The sequence below is a fragment of the Carassius carassius genome, chromosome 26 (genome assembly GCF_963082965.1).
Source record: "Carassius carassius chromosome 26, fCarCar2.1, whole genome shotgun sequence".
NCBI lineage: Eukaryota > Metazoa > Chordata > Actinopteri > Cypriniformes > Cyprinidae > Carassius > Carassius carassius.
This window is the reverse complement of record NC_081780.1, coordinates 4,112,609-4,137,593: the sequence shown is the minus strand read 5'-3', so window position 1 is coordinate 4,137,593 and position 24,985 is coordinate 4,112,609. Positions and strand designations below refer to the sequence as shown.

The window sequence follows — 24,985 nt, the reverse complement described above, 5'->3', positions numbered from 1 at the left end:
CGAAATTAATGTTCCCTAAAAGACTGACTCATATCTAGATGTATGCATAGATTCTTCATAACAGAAATAGAGGCAGGATGCAATATTGAATTAGATTATTAGATTGGAAATTCAGATCAAATCTACACCAGACTCATTTACGAGAACCCTTTGATTCTTGCCTTTTTTATCTCATGCACAATACACTGTATGAGTAAAGGGCTGTGATTGAATTCATTATTGCAGATATATATTATTGTGCTTAATGTCTTAGCTGTGCATTAGTTGTGCTTGAATGCGTAGTATGAATATTTGGTAAAGATGTTTGAAAACACAGATCTTTTTTTATTTTATTTTATTTTACAATTGGTAGAGGTTACACATTCAAACTTTAAATAAATTAATGAATAAATGCTGCATGTTATATATTTATTTTATTTTTAGTAATTTGGCCCTCCATATAAAATAGCATGTTATAAAAAATAGATGAACAAATAAATACATTTTCCAAAAAAACAAACAAACAACAACAACAACAGTAAAATTAAATAAATTATAAAAAAAATCTATAAAAATCTTCAATAAAAATCTTAATTTTACACTTTATTATTATTATTATTATTTTTCTGGTCACTAATCACTATCGTTGTTCTGTTTCGCGCACGCCACGAAACTACATTTCCCATCATGCAACTCAGCAGCTGCACCGTGGTCGCGCACTGGTTATCAAACGCGCGCCACCGTGTCTTGTCTCATGCAGCAGCGCAGTTCGCTCGAGCGCTCTGAACAATGACTGTGCGAGAGGATGATGTGAATCTGGACAAATGAGTGATTTAACATCAATACTGCACACCGCGCTGTTTTGTACGCTTTTCTCACAACAAACACTCTGAATATGTGGATTCCTACGGAACACGAGAAATACGGAGTCGGTAAGTTTGCTGTTTATTTCTTGACGCGACTCTGTTACTATTGAATCAGCGTTGTAACGTTACCACACACCGCTACCGCTTTCACAGACTGATTGCTTTTTTGTTGTTTCTATAATCAAACCTGCTTGGTTTGTTTAAACCTGTTTGGAAAAGAAACAAGTGTTTCGTGACTTTGTTTGAGTGACTGAGATGTTATTGTTATACACACGGTGTGTTGACTGAGTGGAAATGTTTATATTTGATCATATTCACATACTGTATAACTTGGTGCATTTCCTCCACTGGCTTTCACCCATTACTGGTCTTTTTGAGACCCCAGTGTTGTTTTGCCAAGAGTGCAATACAACTGTGAGAATCAATGCTAGGAAGTCATATAGTCGCTGCAAAATAAATGAAGAGCGGAGAATGTGTTTTGTGAGCTGTGTTGTAATTCATCCTAGAGCATATGTGAAATAAATTGTGTTATGTGTAGAATGCCAGCATGATCTGAGTTTCATGAACGTTTTATCTTGCATATTTGAGTTGAAATTGAAATTAATGCATGCTCTTATACTGGATTGGTGACATTTGGTTAGATTAGGTCAAGTGAGGTTTTGCACCATTGTCAAATCGAGATTTATGTCATCTGGTTGATGATATAATTATACAGTGAACAGTTCAAATGGATGCATGTTCCTGTCTTCAATCCGTTGATTTGTGAAAACTAGATTATATATTTATATTATTCTAAATAATAATAATAAAAATGTTATCGGCTACACACACACACACACACACACACACACACAAACACAGTTATTATATGAAGTGTTTGAATTATGTAAAACTGATATGCAAAAAAAATAATTAGTTATGCTATACATCTAATAAATTTTTCCTCAGTAATATTGTAATACAAAATGCTTTATAAATATTTTATTACTCATTTGGTTTGTTGTCAAAATGGATGCACATTTATTTTCATTGTTTTATTTAGTTATATTTGCATTTATTTCATTTTATTTAAAATGTTTAATTTGATTATTTTGGCATATATCTTAAATGGTTGAACTTAAATTGGTATGCATATGGAATCTAGTTTCTGCATTGTATCAGTAGACTGAAGATTTACTGATATTGTTAAAATATTTATAGTAGTATTTTTCATACCGATTATCTGTCTCTAATTTGCAATTGTGAAGGTTACAAAGTTTTCTGAACTCCAGAGAAGCGTTAAAATGATTTGACAGAGACCGACCTACCTGGTCATTTCATACTATTTGATTTTCTTGATAATGTTGATTTGATTTCTTTTGTGATATGTTGGTTTGGTGGTTGGTTATCAAGTGTAGGTAGTCACAAGGCTGTGAACTCAGCGTTTCCTTTTGGTTGTTTGCCAGCTGGATGAGGGAATTCATCAGTGTGATAAATGTATTCAGAGCTCAGAGATTGTAACCAACGAGAACCAAATCTGTGGGAGAAAGAATGCTTGTTAAAGTGAAACTAAATGCTTTGTCTTCAGGGATCTTGTCTTGAGTTTAGGTGATTTCTCTGAGGATTTTGTCATCTTGTCATCTTTTGTCTGTTACTTTAAAATGGGACTCACACCCCAACAGGGATTTTAGGTTTTATATCCAGTGGCTTCGTATTTTTAGCGTTTGATCTTTTTCCAGAAACAAAATCCATGTTGTAGTGTTTAATTGGAAGCTGGCGAGTGGTGCTCGTATGTAAAGTAGTGAAAAAATGACTCTCAGCCACAGATGAAATATGAATGAACCCCCTGCACAGTCCCTGCAATAAGACGCCAATTAGCCCTCAATTGGATTAATTACAGCTAATTAAATCAAGGCAACATCTGAAAATCCAGTTCATATAAGAGTCTCAATGGCTCTCCTTTAAAGTTTTTCACCTGCTAACAGGAACTAAGAAGAGATCATCTTTTTTGCCCTAATATTTTTTTTTTGACAGCCGTGGCATTTGAGGAAACGGACACAGACGCTGAATGGGTGGAAATACCCACATTTTTGTCGGAACCTTTTTTTTTGTGCATTTCATCCTTAGCTGTCTTCATTTCGCAAGACAAATGTGATTAACTGCGAACCTGAAATAGATCGAGGGGTGGAATATGACTAACTTTTGAAACTATTTAAGCTCCTCTGGATATTTTCTATGAATCAGTCTGCCTTGTTCTAACAATTTTTAGAAATGCAAAGAAAAAAAACCCTCTGCCCACTCATTTGAGTAAAAAAAACACACCCCATTGCTGAAGCTGATAGTGTTTCGTGTCAGGCATGACAATGAACATCATATTCGACTAAAATCTAATTTAAACGAAAAATCATATCAACTGGGTTTTCACAGCAAGAGCATGTCTGGATCATAATTCACCCCAAAATCTTAATAAGAAAGAAGGCTAAAAGTTAAAGAAATTTAAGATTTTGCATCATGAAAATTCTGCATATTTTTTAATAAAATTTTCTTGTAGTCATGTTTGTTTGTTTATTTGAGTAAATATTATATACAAGGGCACATTTAAATGCATAAATTCTTATTTGCTACAGTTAAATTGCATTATATTTGTGAATAATAATAATAATAATAATAATAATATCTACATTCCCCCTCCTTAAATTCTCATTACAGTAATGTGTCGTAACTGTAAAGCAAAAAACATTATTTCAACTATCTATACATTATGAATTATTTGGCAGTTTGATTTGTATTAGTGTGCTTTTTTTCCTAAATTTTGTGTGGAAATGTTCTAAAAATAAGCTAAATTTTCTTTATGCAGTGTTTTAAATCACTTGATTTAAATAATAATAAATATCCACTTTTCCCTTTTAAAATTCTCACTTCGGTTTTTTTTCAAATAAAACCCAATAAAAAGTGAACACAGCCCATCATGAATGATTTGGAACAGAGCCACCAGAGGGGTGCTGTCTGAAGTGCTCTTGAATGCTCAGTGAACCCAGAAGAGCTTTGACTGGGATGTTCTGGTGTGTGTTTTCATGAAGGTGTGTGCTGGGCCCGGGGCTAGCTGTTGTGCTGTACTTGTTTCCTGTAGTATTCGATCCCCCTGGGACAGTGGAGCGGGCGAGGGGGGTTAATGCTGTGTGGAAGTGACCACCCTGTGCGATGCCCTGTGGGATTAGCAGGTTGTTGTGGAAGTGCAGCTGGCCATTCCTTCATTATAGAAAATATTCTGGAAAGACCGGAGCCGAGGGATATGAGGGGGTGGGGCCTCTTCATTCACAGGCCACGCCCCCAGAAGAGCTGACACAGTGATTTAGAAGGACCCACTGGGAGGCCAGATAATATCCCGTTTCTGTCATGATTCAGGCTCCAGAGGAGGAAATAACAAACATATAATATAACATACTAACGCATGTATAACACACAGATATTAAAGCGCACATGTTTATGTATTGGAACACTTTTGCTCCAATTTGTGTCCTTCCAACGTTCTGGCATTTTTCATGTAGGTTTTTCTGAATATCTACAGAGCAGAAAATCATAGACTGGTCTTTTTTTATTGTGGCCACTAAGCAATGTCCTAAAAATTAATCAGAACTCCCTGACAACTAATTAGCTTCAAAGCCTCTTATAAACTGGTCTTGATATCATATACTGTATCAGAAACCCAGTTGTTTAAGGGATCAATTGCAAATGAAGATATTAAGGATATGTATGCAATTTTTTGTAATTATTTTACTATATTATACAAAGTACTATATATTTATATAGTTTATTGCTTATTTGGTATAATCTAAAAAAAACATTTTTTTTAGTTTTAATCTGTGCATCCCTATTAAATCTGATTGCATGTGTATCTATTTTTATTTCGGCCAAATTCTAAATGCCGTCTACTGTATAAACCAGAAGCTATTGAGATGTCATCAAAACACCTCGTATGTCTTTTCACACCTCTTATGACTGCAGTTGTGGAAATAATCAGGCAGGCAAATCAGAACAGTCTCTCTTGCAAAGACCAGATCCTTTCTGAAAACCACAATCCCCCCCCCTTTGAAACTGAAGCCTGGTTCTTTGCACAAATCCTGTTATTGATCCTAAACTAGGCACACTCCTCCCGACCTCATAATCTTTCTGACCTTTGACCTTCCCTTCCCTTCAGGGTGTACACAAACGGGGAGATTATTAATATGCAATCGGTGGCTGGAATGTGGATGTAATTAAGTGTGCCGCTGAATGCCTCATTAATGCAGGGGAAGGGCTTCTGTGTGAATAGGGATCATGCGTGAGGGAGAAGTGGATGTGAAGAGAAGGACGTTCGTTATCTGTGCTCTTGGCAGGAAGGAAGGCTGTTGGTGTCTGGCTCAGACGCCGCTACAGATACGGCTTTCACAGACATCTGTTAAAGGACTAGTTCACCCAAAAATGAAAATACAGATGTCATTTACTCACCCTCATGTCTTTCTTTTGTAATGTGAAACACAAAAATTGAAACAACTGAAAGTCGTTTTTCAGTTGACTTAATTAGCTTATTTTTATTTATATTAATTATTTATTATATTTATGCTTATTATTTATTCATTATTTATAGTTAGTCTTTATAATTTAAGTTGTTATTCACTAAATATCTGCCCATGGTTCGTCTGAGTAATTTCCTTTCAATGAATCAGTTGATTTACAAAACCAATTCATTTGAATCGGGTGATTTGAGATCACAAAATCTGAATGATTTGTCAACTCATTGACTACATTATCTCTTTTAAAGGAGTTTTTTTTCAGTAAAGTCTTTTAAATCACGTCTATGATTAATTTAGGCATGTATTCATTTTGGAGAATTACTTTGTCCTATGTACTTTCACTATATTGATAGAATTTGTAAGTTGAGATGAACAGTTCCTTTTTAAATCATATTTCTGCCAATTGCTCCACCATTTGTCATTGTTGGATAAATCTCCCCAAATTCACATTATCCTTACATCCAGAAGTCGACATGCTGGGCCGCTTGAACTGTTTTCCTTCTGTCGTCTGCACTGTGTCTGAGAGTGTGTTTGAGGATGACAAATCCAGCTGTATACCCTGAGCTCCCTTTAAACCCACAGTGGCGGCATCCTAACAAGCCAAACATATGTTTAGACACGGGATGCCGAGCTTTTGCCAGTTCTTCCGTGTTCCTCATACCCACAGAGTTGTTCCTCATCAAGCCGTTTTCATCACGGCTGATGCCTGGAGTTTCCTGTATCCCACTGCTTGTTCTTCCTCTGTAAAGATGCTTCTGTGATCTCTGCTCACCCTGACCCTGATGATAAAACTGTTATGAGAGACTATGTGCTGTAAACATGGCACACAGAGGTGCTGGGGTGTTATTATGTTGTAATTTCGGTGTAGCCCAAATTATACGTATCATGTTTTTGCCATGGGTGTGTATGCAGACGATGTGTAATAATGTATTCACTACTTTCAAACTGTTTGATGTTAATGTGATAGTTCACCCAAAAGTGAACATTTCAATTGGAGCAATCATTTGTTGTCCTGCGAGAAGCAAAAGTAGAAAAATAATCTTTTCATACAGTGCAAGTTCATGACGATTTGCAAATTTAGTAGTGGTCGACTGATATATTGCCAATGGCAATATTTGGCATTTTATCATTACTGGCATTGGCTGATAAGTTTGTTCTGATTAGCTGATGTGTAGGACTTTTATTTTAAAAGTGTGCAAAAAATGATACATTTGCATTATTTACTCACCGTCATGTTGAAAGTGCAAGTAAATAACAAATTGACAATGTCTGACAAACTCTAAAAAGGTCAAAAATGCACCATAAAAGCATCATAAAAATGGTCTGTATGACTTGTGCACTAGTCTTCTGAAGTCATATAATAGATTTTGTGAGCAATAGACTGAAATTAAAGATGTTTTTCACTGTCAATGTTCAATGTTTCCTACATTTTTCATCCAAGATCCTTTGTCAGTGATGCTGGTGAAACATTTGATTACATTTTTTTGGCTTCTCAAACTATTGTATGACTTCAGAAGCCTTGGTAGATGTCATATTTTATGCTACTTTTATTGTGCCTTTTTGCCCTTTTAAAGATGTCCAGTGTGGTCACTATAAACTGTAAGCTGAGTTTTACTGAAAGAATAGCAACCTGAAAAGACAAATCTCCATTTTGGGTGAACTATCACTTTAACAGACAATCAGTTTTTCCTTCTAGTCCAGTTGGAACAGATTGGACAAGTTTTTTTATATCTTTCGTTCCAGACACTTGCACACATGTACGTGTCTCGACAGATTTTCTCCGCTCTGTCCGTGGGGAAAATGAACTGAAAGTGGACCTGAGAGGCCATTAGCTGTTATCTAAGCTGTCAGGGATGGGATACAGTGTTCGTATCCTCGCCTGACTGCTGCTGTCAAGGCAACCACACCAAATTCACTGCTTTAACATATCTCGCTAAGACTAGCTGCCACACTTTCTCATGCACTTGATGTTGTGTGATATCTAGATCACTTTACCCCTAGTAAGGCCAGGATTGGGGCAGTGCTTCCTCTCAGGGATGCTGTGTGATTCCTGTTTTCACCTATACTTAATGCATTTCTTCTTACAAGTTGACAGCAGGGTTGTTAAAATGTCTTCTACGTGTCGTGTGAACCTGTATTGACCTCATTGATTCGAGATTTAGTCACCTGAGCATTGCGTTACAGAGAAGACGATACACAGAACCCTTCTAGAATAAACGCACTTCAGGTTCTAAAGTTTACATTTATCTAGTGGTTTGGAAAGAAGTATATATCTTAAACTTCATGTCTCTTGTATTCATGTGTTGTTTTAAAGGTGATTTATGAAACCGATGGTTTTGACTGAATTTTGATGAGATGTTATTTGTATAAATGTTTATATTATATACATTTTAGAAAAATGTATGCATTTATGTAGCCTATTTTTTTATGTATTTTCTTTATTTAGTGTAGTTATTTAGTATAGTACAGTTTTTATTTATATAGTATTACAATCTAAATGTTGTGATATTTCTCATTCCAAAGTGTTTAAATACTTGTAAGTGACTTGTAAGTAAAAAATATTAAAATAAATTTATGTATCAAAAATCATAAATGTAAATAATAAATAGTATTGTATTATTACTATAATATACAATAGAAATAAGCAATAAACCATGAGAGGATATGATTTTTTTACTATGGTCCATGGGTTTTAGAGAAAAATGCCACATGAACAAGTGGTACAACTGTAACACGTGGCTTATTGCTGTACTATGCAACCTCTTTTTATGATGATTGATAGATTGTGCTTAATCGCTGACAGAAAAGCGTGCCATTTCTCTAAACTCGCATTTCCTTATGGGATTCATTAATTTCTAAATGATTTGCTCTTTTGAAGCCCTTTGCTTATATTCAAAGAGATTCGGTTGGATTTGAATTAATCCTGTAAATCACTTTCATTCCCTTCTCATCATTTGAAGTCAGTTCGTCCGGAGAGGCGAGTTCTCCTTTTTCTTTCTCATCATTGATTGAATGGGGTCTGTTTAGCATTCAGGAGGCAGCATCCGACACAGTTTAAGAGCATTCAGGGATTTCCTCCTTTGCTACAAGCCCTTTGTTTTACATTTCAGGCACTTTCTTTTGCTCTTTAAATGTGTTTATTTCACAAACGAGATCTTTCTTGTTAAATATGAAGATAAAATGTTATCAAAAAAAAATGTTTTTATGACACAGATTTGTCACATTCTGATGCTGGATTGCCCCAGAGGCGAGCATAAGAATCTGTGTTGGGCCCGTCCTTTTGGCCACTACGGAAAGCAGCCTGGATCAGCTGGAGACCCAGATATTTGGGGCAGATCCTCGCCTCCTGGAAGTCCTCCACCTGGCATCCTTATTTGACTTTCCTCAGGGTGTAAATTAAGCCTTAAATGAAGTACCACTCAGCGACGACGACTGTAATGTATCTCCTTTGTGTGGCCAAGTGGCTGTATGGGTTGGTTCGGCCCGCTGGGAGTCGAGTGATATGGTGAGTAAATGCAGACGGCTCTTTTATAATGACGGCCTGATGGTGGGTCTTCTGCTGTCTCACGCTTTCATGACGGACGTACAGGAGAGATGACAAACAGAATTGATCAAAACGGTCATAGTCTACTTATAGAAAAGTCAATAACGCAAATGTCACTCTGTTTTTAGAGTTGAAGTGGATTTAAAGGGACAGTTCAACCAAAAATTAAACTTCTGTCATTATTTACTCACCCTCAAATTGGTCCGAACTTGTATGAGTTTCTATATTCCGTTGAACACAAAAGAAGTTATTTTGGAGAATGCTGGTATCCAAACAGTTGCCGGTAGCCATTCACTTTCATAGTATGTGAAAATAATTACAGTGGAAGTCAATGGCAACCAGCCGCTGTTTGGTTAGCAGCATTTTTCATAAGGGTTTAGAACAACATGAATGAAGTGTAAAATAAAGTAAATCGTTATAGCATATTACATTTCATAATATGTTTTTAACCCATCTTTAAACCTATACAGTTCAAGATCTAGCTTCAAAAAAACTTGATTAGTACTTTAATAAGGGTTTATTAAAGACAAATGGGCATTTTAGCAAGAGAGGTGACAGTATGCAATTAGTCTAAAATAAGAAAGAACCTCTTTCATATCAGCGGCTTATTTTCTTTGTTGTGCCCTGATGGTCTGAGTTTTGTGGTTGCTAGCGCAGAGGTGGGTTAGCATAATGAGCAAAGATGCTATAAATACTGACTTGTAAATGGGGCACGCTACATGTCACATACATTTGACGTCCTCTAGCAGTTGACGTTAAACCACAATGCATTTTGCTTTCTGTGGAACAATACTTAGCACTGTTAAAATTAGACCGCCACAAGGGACCACCACAGTGCCTCAGTCTTGATGCAATCTTATAGTCATAGTCAGTTTTTTTTCCATATTCACAGCCATATTCACAATTTTATAGTAATGTGCATGTCAGTGAGATGAGTGAATGTGTGGAGGCCAATGTGTTTATTATGACTGGCGGTTTTAAAAATGAAATTTATATCAAATCTATCTGTCTGTCTATATATCTGCTGTGTGGTTTATATATAAAGTTATAATAAAATATAATACTTATAACTAGATATCTGCTGGTATTCGGTAATGCAATATATCACGGTAGTGAATATGCATGATATTGTTATCGTGGACACTTCAAAATACTATGAATAATTTTTTATTCCAAATTATTCTAGTTTTTTGAATGCATTTAAAGAATACTTTTCTCATCAGCTGGTTAAAATGCACAACAATGCTGTACAACGGCACAATTTTTTTTTTTTTAAATTAAACATTCATTAATCTTAGATAATTTCAATATTTAATAACACAAATTGATTGAAATAATATTTAATTCTAAATCAAAAGTTGCAACTGTGTTATTTAATGAACCAAAGCTAGCATGAACTAAGTTGTGTTTTTTAACAAAGATTAATAACTTGGGTAGCAAATGTAGCTATTGCTCATTGTTAATGTTAATGCATTAACTGAGATATTATTGTAAAGTGTTAACTATTCGTCTTTATAATTCTTTTGCACTTTAACTGGTGTGAATGTTTTTACTTCATACATTTTTTGTGTATTGCTTTATTGTATTTGAATAATCAGTTATTTTTGTTATAAGAAAAAAGGTATTGAACTTGTTATACTTTATTATGACAACCTTTTTTTTTTTGCAACTAAATTCCAATATCGTGAAAATACTGTGTACCGTGATAAAAGCTTTAGCAATTAATCGCAACATGGAAATGTGATACCATTATATGCCTACTTATAACGTGTATTTATATTTTATTATTTTATTAGTTTTTTATTTTTATTTTTATACATTACATTAAATATTATGCCTGTATAACAATTAATATATATATATATATAATTATATTATTATATAATTATATATATTCATATTCATTTTGCAATACCAAATGACAAAACAGAAGTAGTATAGTATAATATTTTTGTTATTTGATAAGTTATATATATTTTTATAATATTTATTTTTATGAATTGTATTAAACAAACTTTTTTTATAGACAAATATTGAAAAATACATTTACAAATAGGGATAATATTTGTTTCACAACTTTCCATGCTTTTATGCTTTAGGCACCTGTGAATTTGAATCTAGGCTGTATTGTAGTCATCTTCAAAATGAACCTTGAAGTGAAACTTAACTTCAAAGTTCACAGGTTCATAATCGTCTTTGAACCTCACCATTATGCTTCATAATCGCTCTGAACCCTCAAAGGGAAAGCTGTGGTTGTGACGGCCCCTACCAGGCATTTACCTGTGAGAATCCAACCGTATTTCAGAGGAGACACTAACCACAGCCTCCCATCTGGATGTGAGTGTTTGGTTTCAGCCTCATTCCTCATTGGACGAGAGGTTCATTTGGCATTCGAGTCCACTGCCCTAAAGGAAATCTGGGACAGTTGGGCATTTGGCCCAACACCTCAAACCAACCCCAGCTGTTATTTATGCAAGTGTGTTTACTCCATTGTTTTAATTCCCATGATGCATCGGGTTAGGAAAAGGTCAAATGCTTGCACAGATGAGGCTTTGCTGTTGTGTTTGTGCTGGGAAGGAGGAAAACAGGCCACACACCGCTCCCCATATTCTTCCATCTTTTCTATAAAACTGCCAGCTTTTACACCCTTCACACCTCGCCTGTCGAGCTCCACGCTGTTTTTTATCATCTTTATTTAATTACAGACATGTTTATAGGGTGTAAATGGCTGCTGTTGACCCGGGCTTAAACAGTTTTTTTCAGCCTTCATTTACTCCACTCGATCAATTCAGTTGATACAGAGGATAGGATGAACAAATTAGACAAGCTAGTTGCATTCAAAGGCACCTTATGCAGAAACACTGTTTAGTCAACCTAATTATGTTGACTTGAAAAATATTTATGTTGCTTCTTATTATAGGAACATTGATTAATTTGAGAATAGTTTTAAAACATGTTAGCAATGTGCTAATTCATGATAGCTAAATGTTAAACATGGTATTGTGCTAAAATTTGTTAGAAGCATGCTAGCATAATGTTAAAGCATGTTAACTCATGGTGGCAACGTTAAAACATGTAGGCCTTTTTATAATTAATTCAATTAATTCATAATAACATTTTAAAACATGTAAGAAACATGCTAGCAATATGTTGATGGTCGCAACATGTTAAACATGATAGAAACATATTAGCAACATGCTTATTCAAGTTAGCACAATGTTAAAACATGTTGCCAACATATTTAAATACATTAGCAACATATTAAAGCATAACATTTGTTAAATGTTATTAATGTTCCGGCAACATGTAAATGCATGCTAGCAACATGCTATATAGACATGCTAATTCATGCTAGTAACGTGTTAAATCATTCTAGTAATGTGTTAGAAATTTTAGCTTATGTTTTTCTAACATGTTTGAAATACATGTTACACTTTTAGATTACAAAACTATTTCAAAAATTCAGACAAGGCTTTCTCAAGCCAACATAAGTGTTTGTCCCAACAAACTTTACGATCTAGTTGGAATCTGTTATCGTGCATTTTAGAAACCACTGGGGCTAGTTGTCTTTTTCTAGTATTCCGTAATCTATTTGAAAATATGCAGCCAATATGTGCAAAAATCTTCATCATACTTGGGCCGCACGTCGTTCTTCAACCTTGTGCAGTAATCCTGCATGTGCCGCCTGGCAAAACAACCAGGCATTCGAATCTCTCAGCTTGAGTGGAATTTGAAACCACGTGCATCATTCAGAGGTCAGCTTTAACATGTGCAGATTTCCGTAGCTTGTTTTTATCTGCTTGCACTGTAGACTCTTTTTCCTGACATTTTTCGGGAAAGGTTTGAAAATAAACACTGTTGGTTTCATGTATGCGTAATCCAGAATTGGATAGATTTGTATTTAGTGAACTGTTGGCTGTGATGTTATTCCTGCATCCCAGAGAGCCCAGGAATATTAGGACGGCATAGGAGGCACTTATTGATTCGCTTAAGCTAAAGCAGATGTTCTAGCCGCTCTGGCGTGCCAGTGGCTTAGGACTCGGTGTGGGATGAAAAATTCTCCACAAAAGGGAAAAAATGAGTGAGAGAAGTCCATTAGACGGGCTTTTTACGCCACTTCACTTTACAGCTCAACTTGGAAAAGAGTATGATGTTTTGGCCATAAATCCACCTCAGAAAGCCATGCTGGATGACTGCGGTGTTCCTCTCGGAATTTGTCTGAAACTTAAACCCAGTGTTACATATTTAGCCCAGAATATATAAAAAAATATGCAGAACGAGTTAGCAGACTGTCAAGTGTGATATGGTTTTCTGTGCGTTTCACACTCTTTTGTGCCTAGTTGAAAATACGCATAGCTAATATTAAATAAAATGAAATAATAATAATAATTATATAATTGTGCAAAGTTATGGTTAACTTAATATAAATGATAATGTTTTATTGATAAAAATAATAATATTGTATTGTAATACAAAAATAATAATAATAATAATAATAATAATAATAATAATGTAGTATTAGTAAATCAAAGCATTATTATTATTATTATTATTATTATTATTAACAACAACAACAACAATAACAATCATAACAATTTAGTAATTTATTGTTCTTATTGTGCAATTGTAATATGTAATAATAATAATAATAATAATAATGTAATAATAATAATAATAATAATAATAATAATATGAACTAAAGTCTTAATAATAATAAAAACAATATTCATGTATTGTTATCCATGCTATTATATTTATTGTATTATATTATAATTGATAAATTTATTACATTTATTAAAAAGTCTAATCGATCTCATTTGTTTGTTATGCTACTCATTTAAAAAGTATTTATCCAAACAATCATTAATTAAAATCATTAAGTTATTTTACAAAAAGCCAATTACTTTGAAAAGTTCACTGTTTGTTAAATAAAATGTCTGTGAATCACATTATCAGTCTATTTCGGTTTGTGCTACAGATACGACATTAATGATGAAACCATGTAGCTTCTTGTGCTATTATTAACCATCTGATTTCTTCAGAAAATGTAAAATGGGTTTATTGTAATGAAGCTTGCCGTTTATCTGCATGTATGTTATTCTGTATTTTTGCTTCTTGTTGAGAATGACTGTTACTCTGATCGATGTTGCTCCTAAGAAACGTTCTCCAGACACTTGCGCTTCTTCTCGACAGAATGAGCGTGTAATGCCAAAACAAACAAATGCTGATGGGGTGTTCAGTAGCGGATGGATCTCATTGTGATAACAGGACTAGCTGATGCGTGACTGATGATGCTTCATGTTTCCCTCTCGCACACGCTTCTCCTCGCTCTTACTCATGGATGGGTAAACAGCAGCACGCGGCTGTCTGATCATCACTCTGGAACGGCCTGGAGTTAAAATATACAGATAACACAATGTACAGCTGCCGGCGAACCACAAAACACTCACACTGCCTTCCTTCCTCTCTCACAGGAGTTTATGTGTCACTGACCACACTTGTCTTTGTCACAATAGAAAAATCACTAAGTCTACGTCCTTCGGCATGGGGTTTTGTAACTTTGATACTAGCAATTGCTAAGACAAATATACATTTTACGATTGATTGAGGTATTAAACCTTAGCTTGTTTTCAATATGAGTGTCAGGTGTCATTAAAAATGAAGGATTCTGTTTTTAAACATTGTTCAAGTTCAATAACTGATATGCAGAACTGAAATGGTTCATAAAAATGGTAGTAATGATGCTAATAATAAAATTAAATGAACACCTGCAATTTTTTATTTTATTCTATTTATAGTATATTTAATTTACAACAACAATAATAATAATTTATTATGATTATTATTTACATGCTGCATTTATTTTAGGGATGGGACGGTATGAAAATTTAACATCACGATTATAGTGACTAAAATTATCACGATTATCAATATTATCACGGTTTTGTTGAAACGAGATGAAAGTGTTCAAAAATAGTTGATACTCACACTGAAAACATTTCAGCAAGTTTTATATTTAATAATCAACAAACAACTAATAAAACAAGCAACTCTATGCACTTAATTTAAAGAAAGATTAAATTCTGTGGCATTTCCTTCCTTACAATGAAAAGTGTAGAAGCATAGAAAAGCATAGAAAAGTCACTGACTTTCGCCATTCCTTCTCGAAAAAAAACAAAAAAAAACATTGTGCGCTGCGCTTGCGTCAGACTGTTGCTGGCTGGACATGATTTAATAGTGAGTTATTAAAACCGCGATAATCAAACACGGTTTTAATGATAATTCATTTTTAAACGATATTACTAACCTTCAGCACATTTTATCACGGTTATCAATAAAACCGGTTATCGTCCCATCCCTAATTTATTTAAATGTCTTTTGAAGTTTTTTTGAACTTTTCTGAATAATTAAGCTTTCCATTGATGTATGGTTTGTTAGAATGGTACAATATTTGTCCGAGATACAACGGTTTGAAAATCTGAAAAAAAAAAACTTAATATTGAGAAAATCGCCTTTAAAGTTGTCCAAATGAAGTTCTTAGCAATGCATATTACTAATCAAAAAGTGATTTTTGATATATTTACGATAGGAAATTAACAAAAAATCTTCACGAACGAGATAATTTTTGGCATAAAAGAAAAATGTATCATTTTGACCCGTATTCACTTAGTATTGTTGGCTATTGCTACAAATATACCTCTGTGACTGGTTTTGTGGTCCAGAGTCACATTTGTTTTGGGCTGTCTAATCGTTACCTTTAGAAAATATATTAAAAGTTTTCAGGAAGCACTTGACACTAACCCTTTCAGGAATCAAATTTAGACATTTTATTAATTAAATAAAATACTTTAATTTATTTTAGTTTAGATTTTTTAATTATATATATATATATATATATATATATATATATATATATATATATAATATATATTTTTATATATAATTTAATTACATTTTAATTTGATTACTTATTTATTAATAAGTAAGTAATTCATAATTTGTTTTATTGAGACCAGGAATCTTGTGGCTTATTGTGCTATTACTTTATTTTCTTCATACAATGTAAAAATCTGCATGCAAGTCCGTCGCTCTGTTAGTTTTTCAGTGCGGTTCATGTTGACGTTGTCCTGACCCATAACTGGGTCAGCTGTCCGGACAGTAATTGGCAGTGTTGCAGTCCAAACACATGCTGCCCTTCAGCTCCACAATGCCACACTGACTCTGCGGTCCGTTGCTGGACATATGGACGGCCGAGCGCATCACATGACTGATGGGTTCACCTGTTACAGCCGTGCTCCACACCAGCAGCCTCCGGTCTGACCTGCGCTTAATGATAACTAGTGCATTTGATTTGGCCTGACCTTGTTGTCTTGTCTTCTTTTGCTGTCCGACAGCATAGATGGTTGTTTCGAAAAATAATCGCAGATTCAGTCTTATTGCACTGATGATACACGCTCCAGTGGGTCTCGAGGCCTCTGCTGTGAAGACCACCATCTGGACCACAGAGAGAGACAGACACGTCCACATGCTGTTCAGCGCTGTCTTACTCTTCTTGGTCTCTTGCCTTTGGTGTCTCGCTGCTCTGTGAAGCGAGCTGTGTGTGTTTGTGTGCTCAGGTGTGTGTGTGTGTGTTAGTGAAGTAAATCTGCTCATATCGTACTCATCAGTGAGAGTCATCTTTCGGTCCTTCATTTAGCTATTGTGACATGGTACTCTACTGCTGAATGGACTGAGTTTGATTGATTAATTATGTTTTGTACGCCACTCAACCTTAATACTTATTTATGTATTTTGGTAATCGGATTCAGGTCACAATCTCATAGTACATTAAAAACCAGACATAAATACACGCAGGATGCATTACTTTAAAAGCCTTTAAAGTCTGCTGCAGGAAGCCAGTACACACTAGAAAAATTACATGACTCAATATGAATTTCTGAAAACCTGAAAGATATTTCTGTTTTGCAAATTTTCTATGGTCTGAAACCATTTTCATGAGTCACAAATGCTTTCAGAACTCAAAATGTAATTTAATTTAATTCGACTTAAGTTTATATGTAATTTGTTTCATTTTACCTTTCCTTGTCTTATTAAATGTCATTATATTTCTTATTTTATTATATTTTAGGTTTTCAGTATTAGATTTTTCCATTATTTAGTTTTGATTTTTCTATTATTTTCTCTTCTAGAATATTATAGTATTTTTTTTGTTATTTTATTGATATTTTTTGACTATATATCAATGTCATCAGACAACTGAAACTGCATTCAGAGATCACTTAGAGACAGATTTTGGTGGTCTTTCATGAAAGTTTTATTGTAGGAAATGATATGAATGCACACATAAAAGAAAATATTGATTCAAGGACCTAAAGTGTTCATGCAATATAGTGAGGATAAAAAGCAATTTGATTATACAGCTCTGATGTTTTGTCACTTCTTCATTGATTTAGTTCCATACTGTTTTATCAGCAAAAAGTGTGTATGTCATTTTCTCATGATGGACATTAATTAGTTCTTCCGCTCTGTGGCCGGAAAGTGTGTCGTTGATGGAGATGTTTGTAATAGTAGCGGTGAGCAGATGTGATGATGAAGATGGTGATGATAATGACCGTGTGACAGTGATGAGATATGGATTCCTTCCTCTGGTTAGTGTGTGTGTGTGTGTGTGTGTGAGAGACTGATGCGGTCTGTGTTCTCTTTCACATCTCTGCTTGGGTGCAGCCGTCGCTCATGGATGAGTGTGTGTTAAACAAGGTCACCACAGCGGTGGAAATGTTGCCGGTCATGGTAAAACATTGACTATGCAAGAAAGACTGGTTTGACCAATACCAAAGGCCACATAAAAGGCCAGTGTATAAAAGCAGTACATGACACACAGCTTGATTGATTTAAACCTTTACTTTCAACCTTCCCTTGGTAAACAAGCCTCAAAAGCTGTTGTCTGCTGCAGAATGCCAGTAAACATTAGAAAGGTCATGTGACCGTCAGTACTGACCGTATGAGAATGATGGCATGGTCCTGGTCCTGAGGCGAGGGTCTCGGCTAGATTAAAGGGTGTGATGCTAAACTTGCCTTCTGGTCACAAATGTTTTTCAGAACTATTTTATTTTATTAATATTGATAAATATTCATTAACCACTTCAGCTGTTATTTAGATTTTTTTAGAATTAGGCATATGCAATATTGGACCCACCGGTGGGTCCCCAGAGTTGATGTGGTTAAAACAACAACAACAATAATTCTATATTTTTAAATTGATACCATTTCATTCTAATTAAATACATTTTTATCAATATAAAAAAAGTTTGTTTATGTAATAAATATTGATACTAGTGCTGGAACTGAAATATCTGTTGTTTGACATTTATATTTAGGTTTATAAGTCAACATGCAGTAATTTCTGAGAGTAGGGACTGTGAAGCGACAGCAGCGTGTAATTGTCTGAATATAAAGAAATGACAGTAAGAGGACACTGACTTTGATCACAGTGCATGCGACGCGTGTTCCTGCAAAGCATTACTGTGATTTTATTCGTCTTTATTATCTTTATTGTTTTAATTATTCACTATGTAGCCTACAGTGATTAACAAATTTATTAAAAAAAATTTATGTAAGGCACTGCTGCTCTCAACTCAAGTCCCTTTCACACTGCGATTCCGGAAAATAAAATCTAAAACGACAATAACGACAGCAATTATTTTTTATAGTATTATTATTTTATTATTTTTTCTTTTTAAACCATTTTTGCTGTCAGGTAAAAACAGACTAATTTGAATTTGTACAGATAAAAAAAAGTATCCATAATTAATAAATAACAATGATAACTTAAATACATTTAATAATAATAATAATAACAAATGATTTATTTGTTTGTTTGTTTTCTGCATGTAATAAGACCCATTTAATTCACTGATGAAAAGGATGAAAGGATTGATGAAAAGAAGTATTGATTATTATTTGTTGATTGACACTTTAGGAAAAGTTTGAGGATTTACTGTACATGCTTATCTGTTGTACCGTTCTCAATGTAGCAGCTCTCCCAATCTGAAATCTGTGAAGATATAGAGGAAGGGGTTAAACAAGTTTAATACTCTCTGCTCCTCAGGATCTGGTGTTGGAAATGGTGATATGGCTGCAAAATCTGTAATAAACTTGTATTTCAGATCTGAGGACCTCAGAGTTTCATACGGCCGGATCTCTCTTATGAGAAAGAGGCCAAGTATCAGGAGGATTTTGAGGAATATAGAAAAATAGAGAAGAGAAACCGTTTGGTCCCCCTAAATGAAGGAACCATGCGAAGAAACAATGCATGAGTGGTTGGTAATTTGAGCTCTCTGTCAGAGCACAAAATCATGAAAAAAAACACACACATAACAATGGCAGAGGAGTCTAGAAGAGCTATAGTGAATATAGATGTGAATCAAAGAAACTCCAATGTGAAATCGGGATGAATTATCCAGCAGTGCTGTTCCAGCGCTTAGCATTTAAAAGCTTGAATCTAACATTACTGCATTACTGGATCGCATCGCAATCCCTCCACACACACACACACACACACACACACACACACACACACACGGGGAGCAGATGAATGAGGCACTGAATGAGGTGAAGTGGGCAGTTTAAGAAGTCTGACCTATATTCTGATTTAATCAGAGTCATGTATGATTTACTCTGGCCTGTGTAGACACCGCTTGCTCCTGCTCCTTCATTTACATCACACTTACACTCAAAAACACATGTTTAACAGCCCCTGCAAGGGCTTTTGTCTCTCTTTTAGATTTATTTGATTTTTATTTGTATACATTTTATTATATACATTTTTACTTCATTTTTTTATTGAACTTTTTTTTTTGCTTTTTCTTTTTTCTGACTTTGTAATGAAATTTTCATTAAATTTAACTGTTATTTATTTTACTTTTATTATTCTTTCATTTCATTCTTTCATTTCTTTTTATTTTATGCTTTTAATATGTAGAATTTTATTTTGTATTTTTAGTATTTTATTTTATTTTACTCTTTTAATAAGTTTTATTATATACATTTTTATTTGGCATTTATTGACTAATTTTGTCCTCTTCAAGATGCAATTCACATTCATATTGATTTGATGCCTAAATTGTTGTGTCATGCCTGTATTGGACGGCCCTCGATGGTCAACACAGACAATACACCGCTCATCTCAAGAAAGAGGAGAGTCTGTGATTATTCTCTTTGTGGGACACCAATGATATTTCTCTGACCTTTAGATATCTGAAACACAGATAACAGGCAATTCACAGCAAGCGGCCTGTCGCCAGTAGCTACATTTATTTCTGATAAACTGCCAGAGCAAACCAGCTCTTACAGGGCAGCAAATGTCAAAGGCAGTATGTGAAGGCAGTGTGTGAGCTCTTTTGAGTGGTGGTGCAGCCCACAATGCTGCCCAAATAAACCAAACACCTGCTGGAGGACTGAGAAGTGTGAATGTCTCACGAGGGATGTGACTCAGATTATTGTTAATGCCAAGATAATTATATAAGGCTCAGATACACGCTGCCTTAAAACGTGTCTCTTTTCGCTCAATCTGTGTCTTGTGCACTCACAACTCTCTCTGTGCTCATGCGCAAGATATTAAATCTTTTCGCACCTTTCCATTCATAACCTTTTCTCTTCTCTATTACTATTAATTAATAATATTGATAGTTCATCGTCTAGCTGACTACGTCTTGTATTATTATTATTATTTTTTATTTTTTCTAAAATCCTGTCAAACGTGCACAAACTACTAGCTACTACTAAATATTGTAGAAACATAATTTTCTGTAAAGTTGCTTTGTAACGATTTGTATTGTAAAAAGCGCTATACAAATAAACTTGAATTGAATTGAATTCTCATCTTTTACCGCGTGCAGTGTGAACGTTCTGATCCGTTAACATGGGCACAACAAAAAAAGGCTATGCATCACAGACAGAGTGTGTGAACCTGGAGTTAGGCATATGCCCAGTCTGTTCTGTTCTCGTGCTCCACTTAGGCGCGCTGGATTCTGATTGTTTTGTATGGCGTACTGCGGGAGGTCGTGCTATAAAATCGTGCTATAAAGCAATTTAGAAATCGTGCGCACTCAAACCGTGATTTTATTAGGATTTCAATTAATCGCACAGCCCTAGTGTGTATCTGCATCTGTTGTCTGGATGCTGTGAAGCAGTACCTGAGTTTCTGGCAGACCCGAAAACTGTGCTGATTTTGATTGTTCTTAAAATATTAAATTATTTTTATTTTATTTTACTTTTATATGTTGTAATTTAATTTTTTAAATATTTTTATTATATTTTTTTTAATTATTTGATTCTTTTTTTATTTTTAGCTAGTTTTCTGTGATTATTAGATTTTTAAAATATTTATCATTTTTTTCATTTCAGTTATTATTTTATTCTGCTATTTATTTATTTACTTATTTTACTTTTATTGTTTCTGTTTTCATTTTCATTTTATTATTTTTATTCCATTAGCCCCAAATGATCTATTTATTGATTGCATTTGAATTTCCATCAGGAACGTGGACCTGATCCCTGAGAAAAAAAGCTTTATTCCAGTAAAATCCCCTTATATCTGTCTACTCTACCCCATCTGACAACCTTCTCATTGCTGTGTATCAGATATCGACATTTTAATTTCCGCCTCTTGTTGTTCTCAATTAGCCTCATGCCTTGAGATCTGCAGTGGAGCGAGGGGTTAAATGTGTATCGTCCTGGCTGAGGAATGTCTAAACGAGCTCATTAATTAACATCCCTGCTCTCTGTCAGCACAAACCCTTCATTCACATTACCATTAACAGCGTCTTCCTCTTCAGCAGCTGCGGTAATGAATGATTTCCACAGTGACCGCTCCTTTGGCACAAGCGTGTCATGAGTCGTGCCAGAGAACCCCGATCTCCTGTTATGAAGCACAGATGCATCACTGGTCTGTCGGACTGGCCATAGACTCAGATTCTTACATCACAGCATGTGTATTACTGCGCGGTTGAGATGGCTGTGGTGAGATTCTCTGCATTGCTCAGAAAGGAAAAGGATTTTAAATGTGTGCATGTGGAATAGCTATTTACTCCCGTATCATCAGTAATTTTCTGTGGTTTACAGGCCTGTTGGGTGGTGTTCAGATTTCTGGATTGCAATTGCACATCGTTGGTCTCTGAAGTCTTGGAGTGTATCGAATTTAATTGCCTGCTAGCATCACAGGCGATTACATGCCCTGAATCCTGTTTTGTACAGCAAAAAAAAAAAACAGTTTTACTTGTACTAAATGCTTTAGGACACCCTCGTCTAATTGTTTTGCAACTTCCTGATCCACCCAATAAACAAAATATTCCAAGTTTCTGCATTATTTATTGGGCATGCGCTGCAGGATGCTCCATGTGTAGACCTAAATATTGTGTTAATAATTCAGTTTCGTTTTGGCAACACGGTCATGGACAACACAGAATCCGGCGTACATTTGCATATTAATGTGGCGATGAATAATTAATGAATCTGGAGTTGATTAGCTGTCAGGTTCCTGGCCGGATCACAAATCAGTATGGGGTGAGCTGGATTTAAGTGAGGTTAAAAGCACATTAGGGGATCCTTTTGAACCAATTTTCAGGTAACTGTGTAAATGTGTCATTTTTTGCAGGATCATTAATAGCATTAATAAAATATGATGATTATGTTGTTTGGATGTGGTTCTTATGGCAGGAGCTAAATATCATGTGATATATTTTTATACAGTTGCATGCAATATACTATGATTTATACTGTATGGTACTATGGTAAATATATTGTGTGTGTGTGTGTGTGTGTATATATATAAGTATAAAATGGAGATTTTGACTCTTTAAGAGGTATTTCGCTTCTATTCAGGCAGAAATTATTTGCTAGTTATTGTATCAATAGAAAATAATTTAACAATTATGATGTTTTATTATATATGCAATTTGATGATGATAATAATTATATTAATAATAATAATATGTACAATTAATGAAATTTAAATTTTAAGACAATTACATTGAAAGTATGTGTATTGTTTGGTTTATGCAATTTATTATTATTATTACAATTCAGTGATGCAATGGATAATATTTTATAATACATGTGATTTGATAATAATAATAAAAATAAAACATATTATTAGTATTTAAAATTAATTACTTCTAATTAAGTACAGTTACTTGAATTTATAATTAATAATAATTACATTGAAATATTTGTATAATTAGGCTCATACAAATGATTATAATAATAATGATAATAATTATATGTACTATGCAATACAATAATTTAATTGATACATTTCTTATTCTTACTTTATAATTTAATTTCAACAGTTTTAATGTATATTTTTTGGCATTATATTGGCCACCACACTGTCTAGGTGCTAGCATTGCTGTTGAAAACTAGTTAATGATTACGTTGAGCATTTAATGTGTTTTTGTTCAGGAGCCAACCATTGATTGTTCCCTGCTCCACGCAGGAAATCTTTAGCGCTCTGCTTCTGTTTCCTGGACGGCTCAGGCACAAACCTGGAAGCACTGAGGCGGATACACATGTCACTTGGCCAGAACTTGAGCGGCGAGGGTAAAACCATCATCCTGAGCTCTGTCTAGAGCTGTAAGGGGCTTAGACTACCCAACTGTAGCATCACACTCTCTCAAACCCAAACCAGATCGGCGGTTAATCCACACAAACAGAGTCTTGTGTTGAGTTGTGTTCTCTATTTCCATGTCTGAGCCAAAGGGATGAGGCTCGCTGTCTCAGGTCTGTGTCAGCCCAGCGGGATTATGGGAAGCTAGAGCGTGACGCCCTGCTGAGGTTTGGACTGTGTGTTTGTTTCTTTGCCACTTTCTCACAATGCACATACCATCAGAGTTGCTTTGGCTTTGCTGTCTACTTATTCAACTTTTTAGGCATCATCTCCATCAACAGGATGCAAAATTATGCAACATTACAAGATAGCTTTTAAGGACAAAACAAAGCATTTTATGAGTCTTTTTTTGATAAAACAGTCCTAAACTTATTATAAATTACAAACATTATTATAATATATAATAACACATTTATTTAATTTGATTTGATTTGCACCTATGGTCTCAAGATCATTTTGTTTCATTCTGTAGTAGTCTGTCCAAAGAATCTGTTGCTATTTTCATAAAAATAAGTACCAATGAAAATAATAATAACAATAATTCTATGAATATGAATAATGAAATGTGTGTGTGTGTGTGTGTGTATATATATATATATATATATATATATATATATATATATATATTTTGTAAAAAAAAAATTTTTTTTTCAAGATTTTAGTATAATCATCTAAGTATTAAATGAGGATTTTGTAAATTTTGTCTAGTTTTTGTATCTACTATAATATAATTAATAGCAATAATACAATTATAATACAATTATAAAAGCATTTTGAGGAATATATTAGCATTACAATACTATTAGAATATAGAATTTAGTGCTGAAATGTATATTATAATGTACAGTACAGACCAAAAGTTTGGAAACATTACTATTTTTAATGTTTTTGAAAGAAGTTTCTTCTGCTCATCAAGCCTGCATTTATTTGATCAAAAATACAGAAAAAACAGTAATATTGTGATATATTATTACAACTTAAAATAATAGTTTTCTATTTGAATATACTTTAAACAAATAATTTATTCCTGTGATGCAAAGCTGAATTTTCAGCATCATTACTCCAGCCTTCAGTGTCACATGTTACATCCAGTCTATCACATGATCATTTAGAAATCATTCTAATATTCTGATTGATTATGAGTGTTGAAACAGTTCTGCTGTCTAATATATTTGATGAATAAAAGGTTAAAAAGAACTGCATTTATAAAAAAAAATTCTAATAATATATATTCTAATAATATATTTTCTTTACTATCACTTTTTATCAATTTAACACATCCTTGCTGAATAAAAGTATAGATTTTATTAAAAAAAAAGAAAAAAAAATTACTGACCCCAAATTACTGACCAGTAGTGTATATTGTTATTACAAAATATTTATATTTTAAAAACATAGC

General features: G+C 34.1%; 1 protein-coding gene across 4 annotated transcripts in view; it reads left to right on the top strand.

Moving 5' to 3' along the window:
- The first annotated feature begins 745 nt into the window (after positions 1-745).
- The window catches only part of LOC132105556 (dedicator of cytokinesis protein 4-like), a 98,185-nt gene continuing 73,945 nt past the window's right edge, over positions 746-24,985 (top strand). For all 4 annotated transcript variants that reach the window (XM_059510755.1, XM_059510756.1, XM_059510752.1 and 1 more), the window contains exon 1: positions 746-911. In XM_059510755.1, the coding sequence (XP_059366738.1) occupies positions 875-911 (37 nt within the window). In that variant the 5' untranslated portion in view covers positions 746-874. The remainder of the gene's footprint in view (positions 912-24,985) is intronic.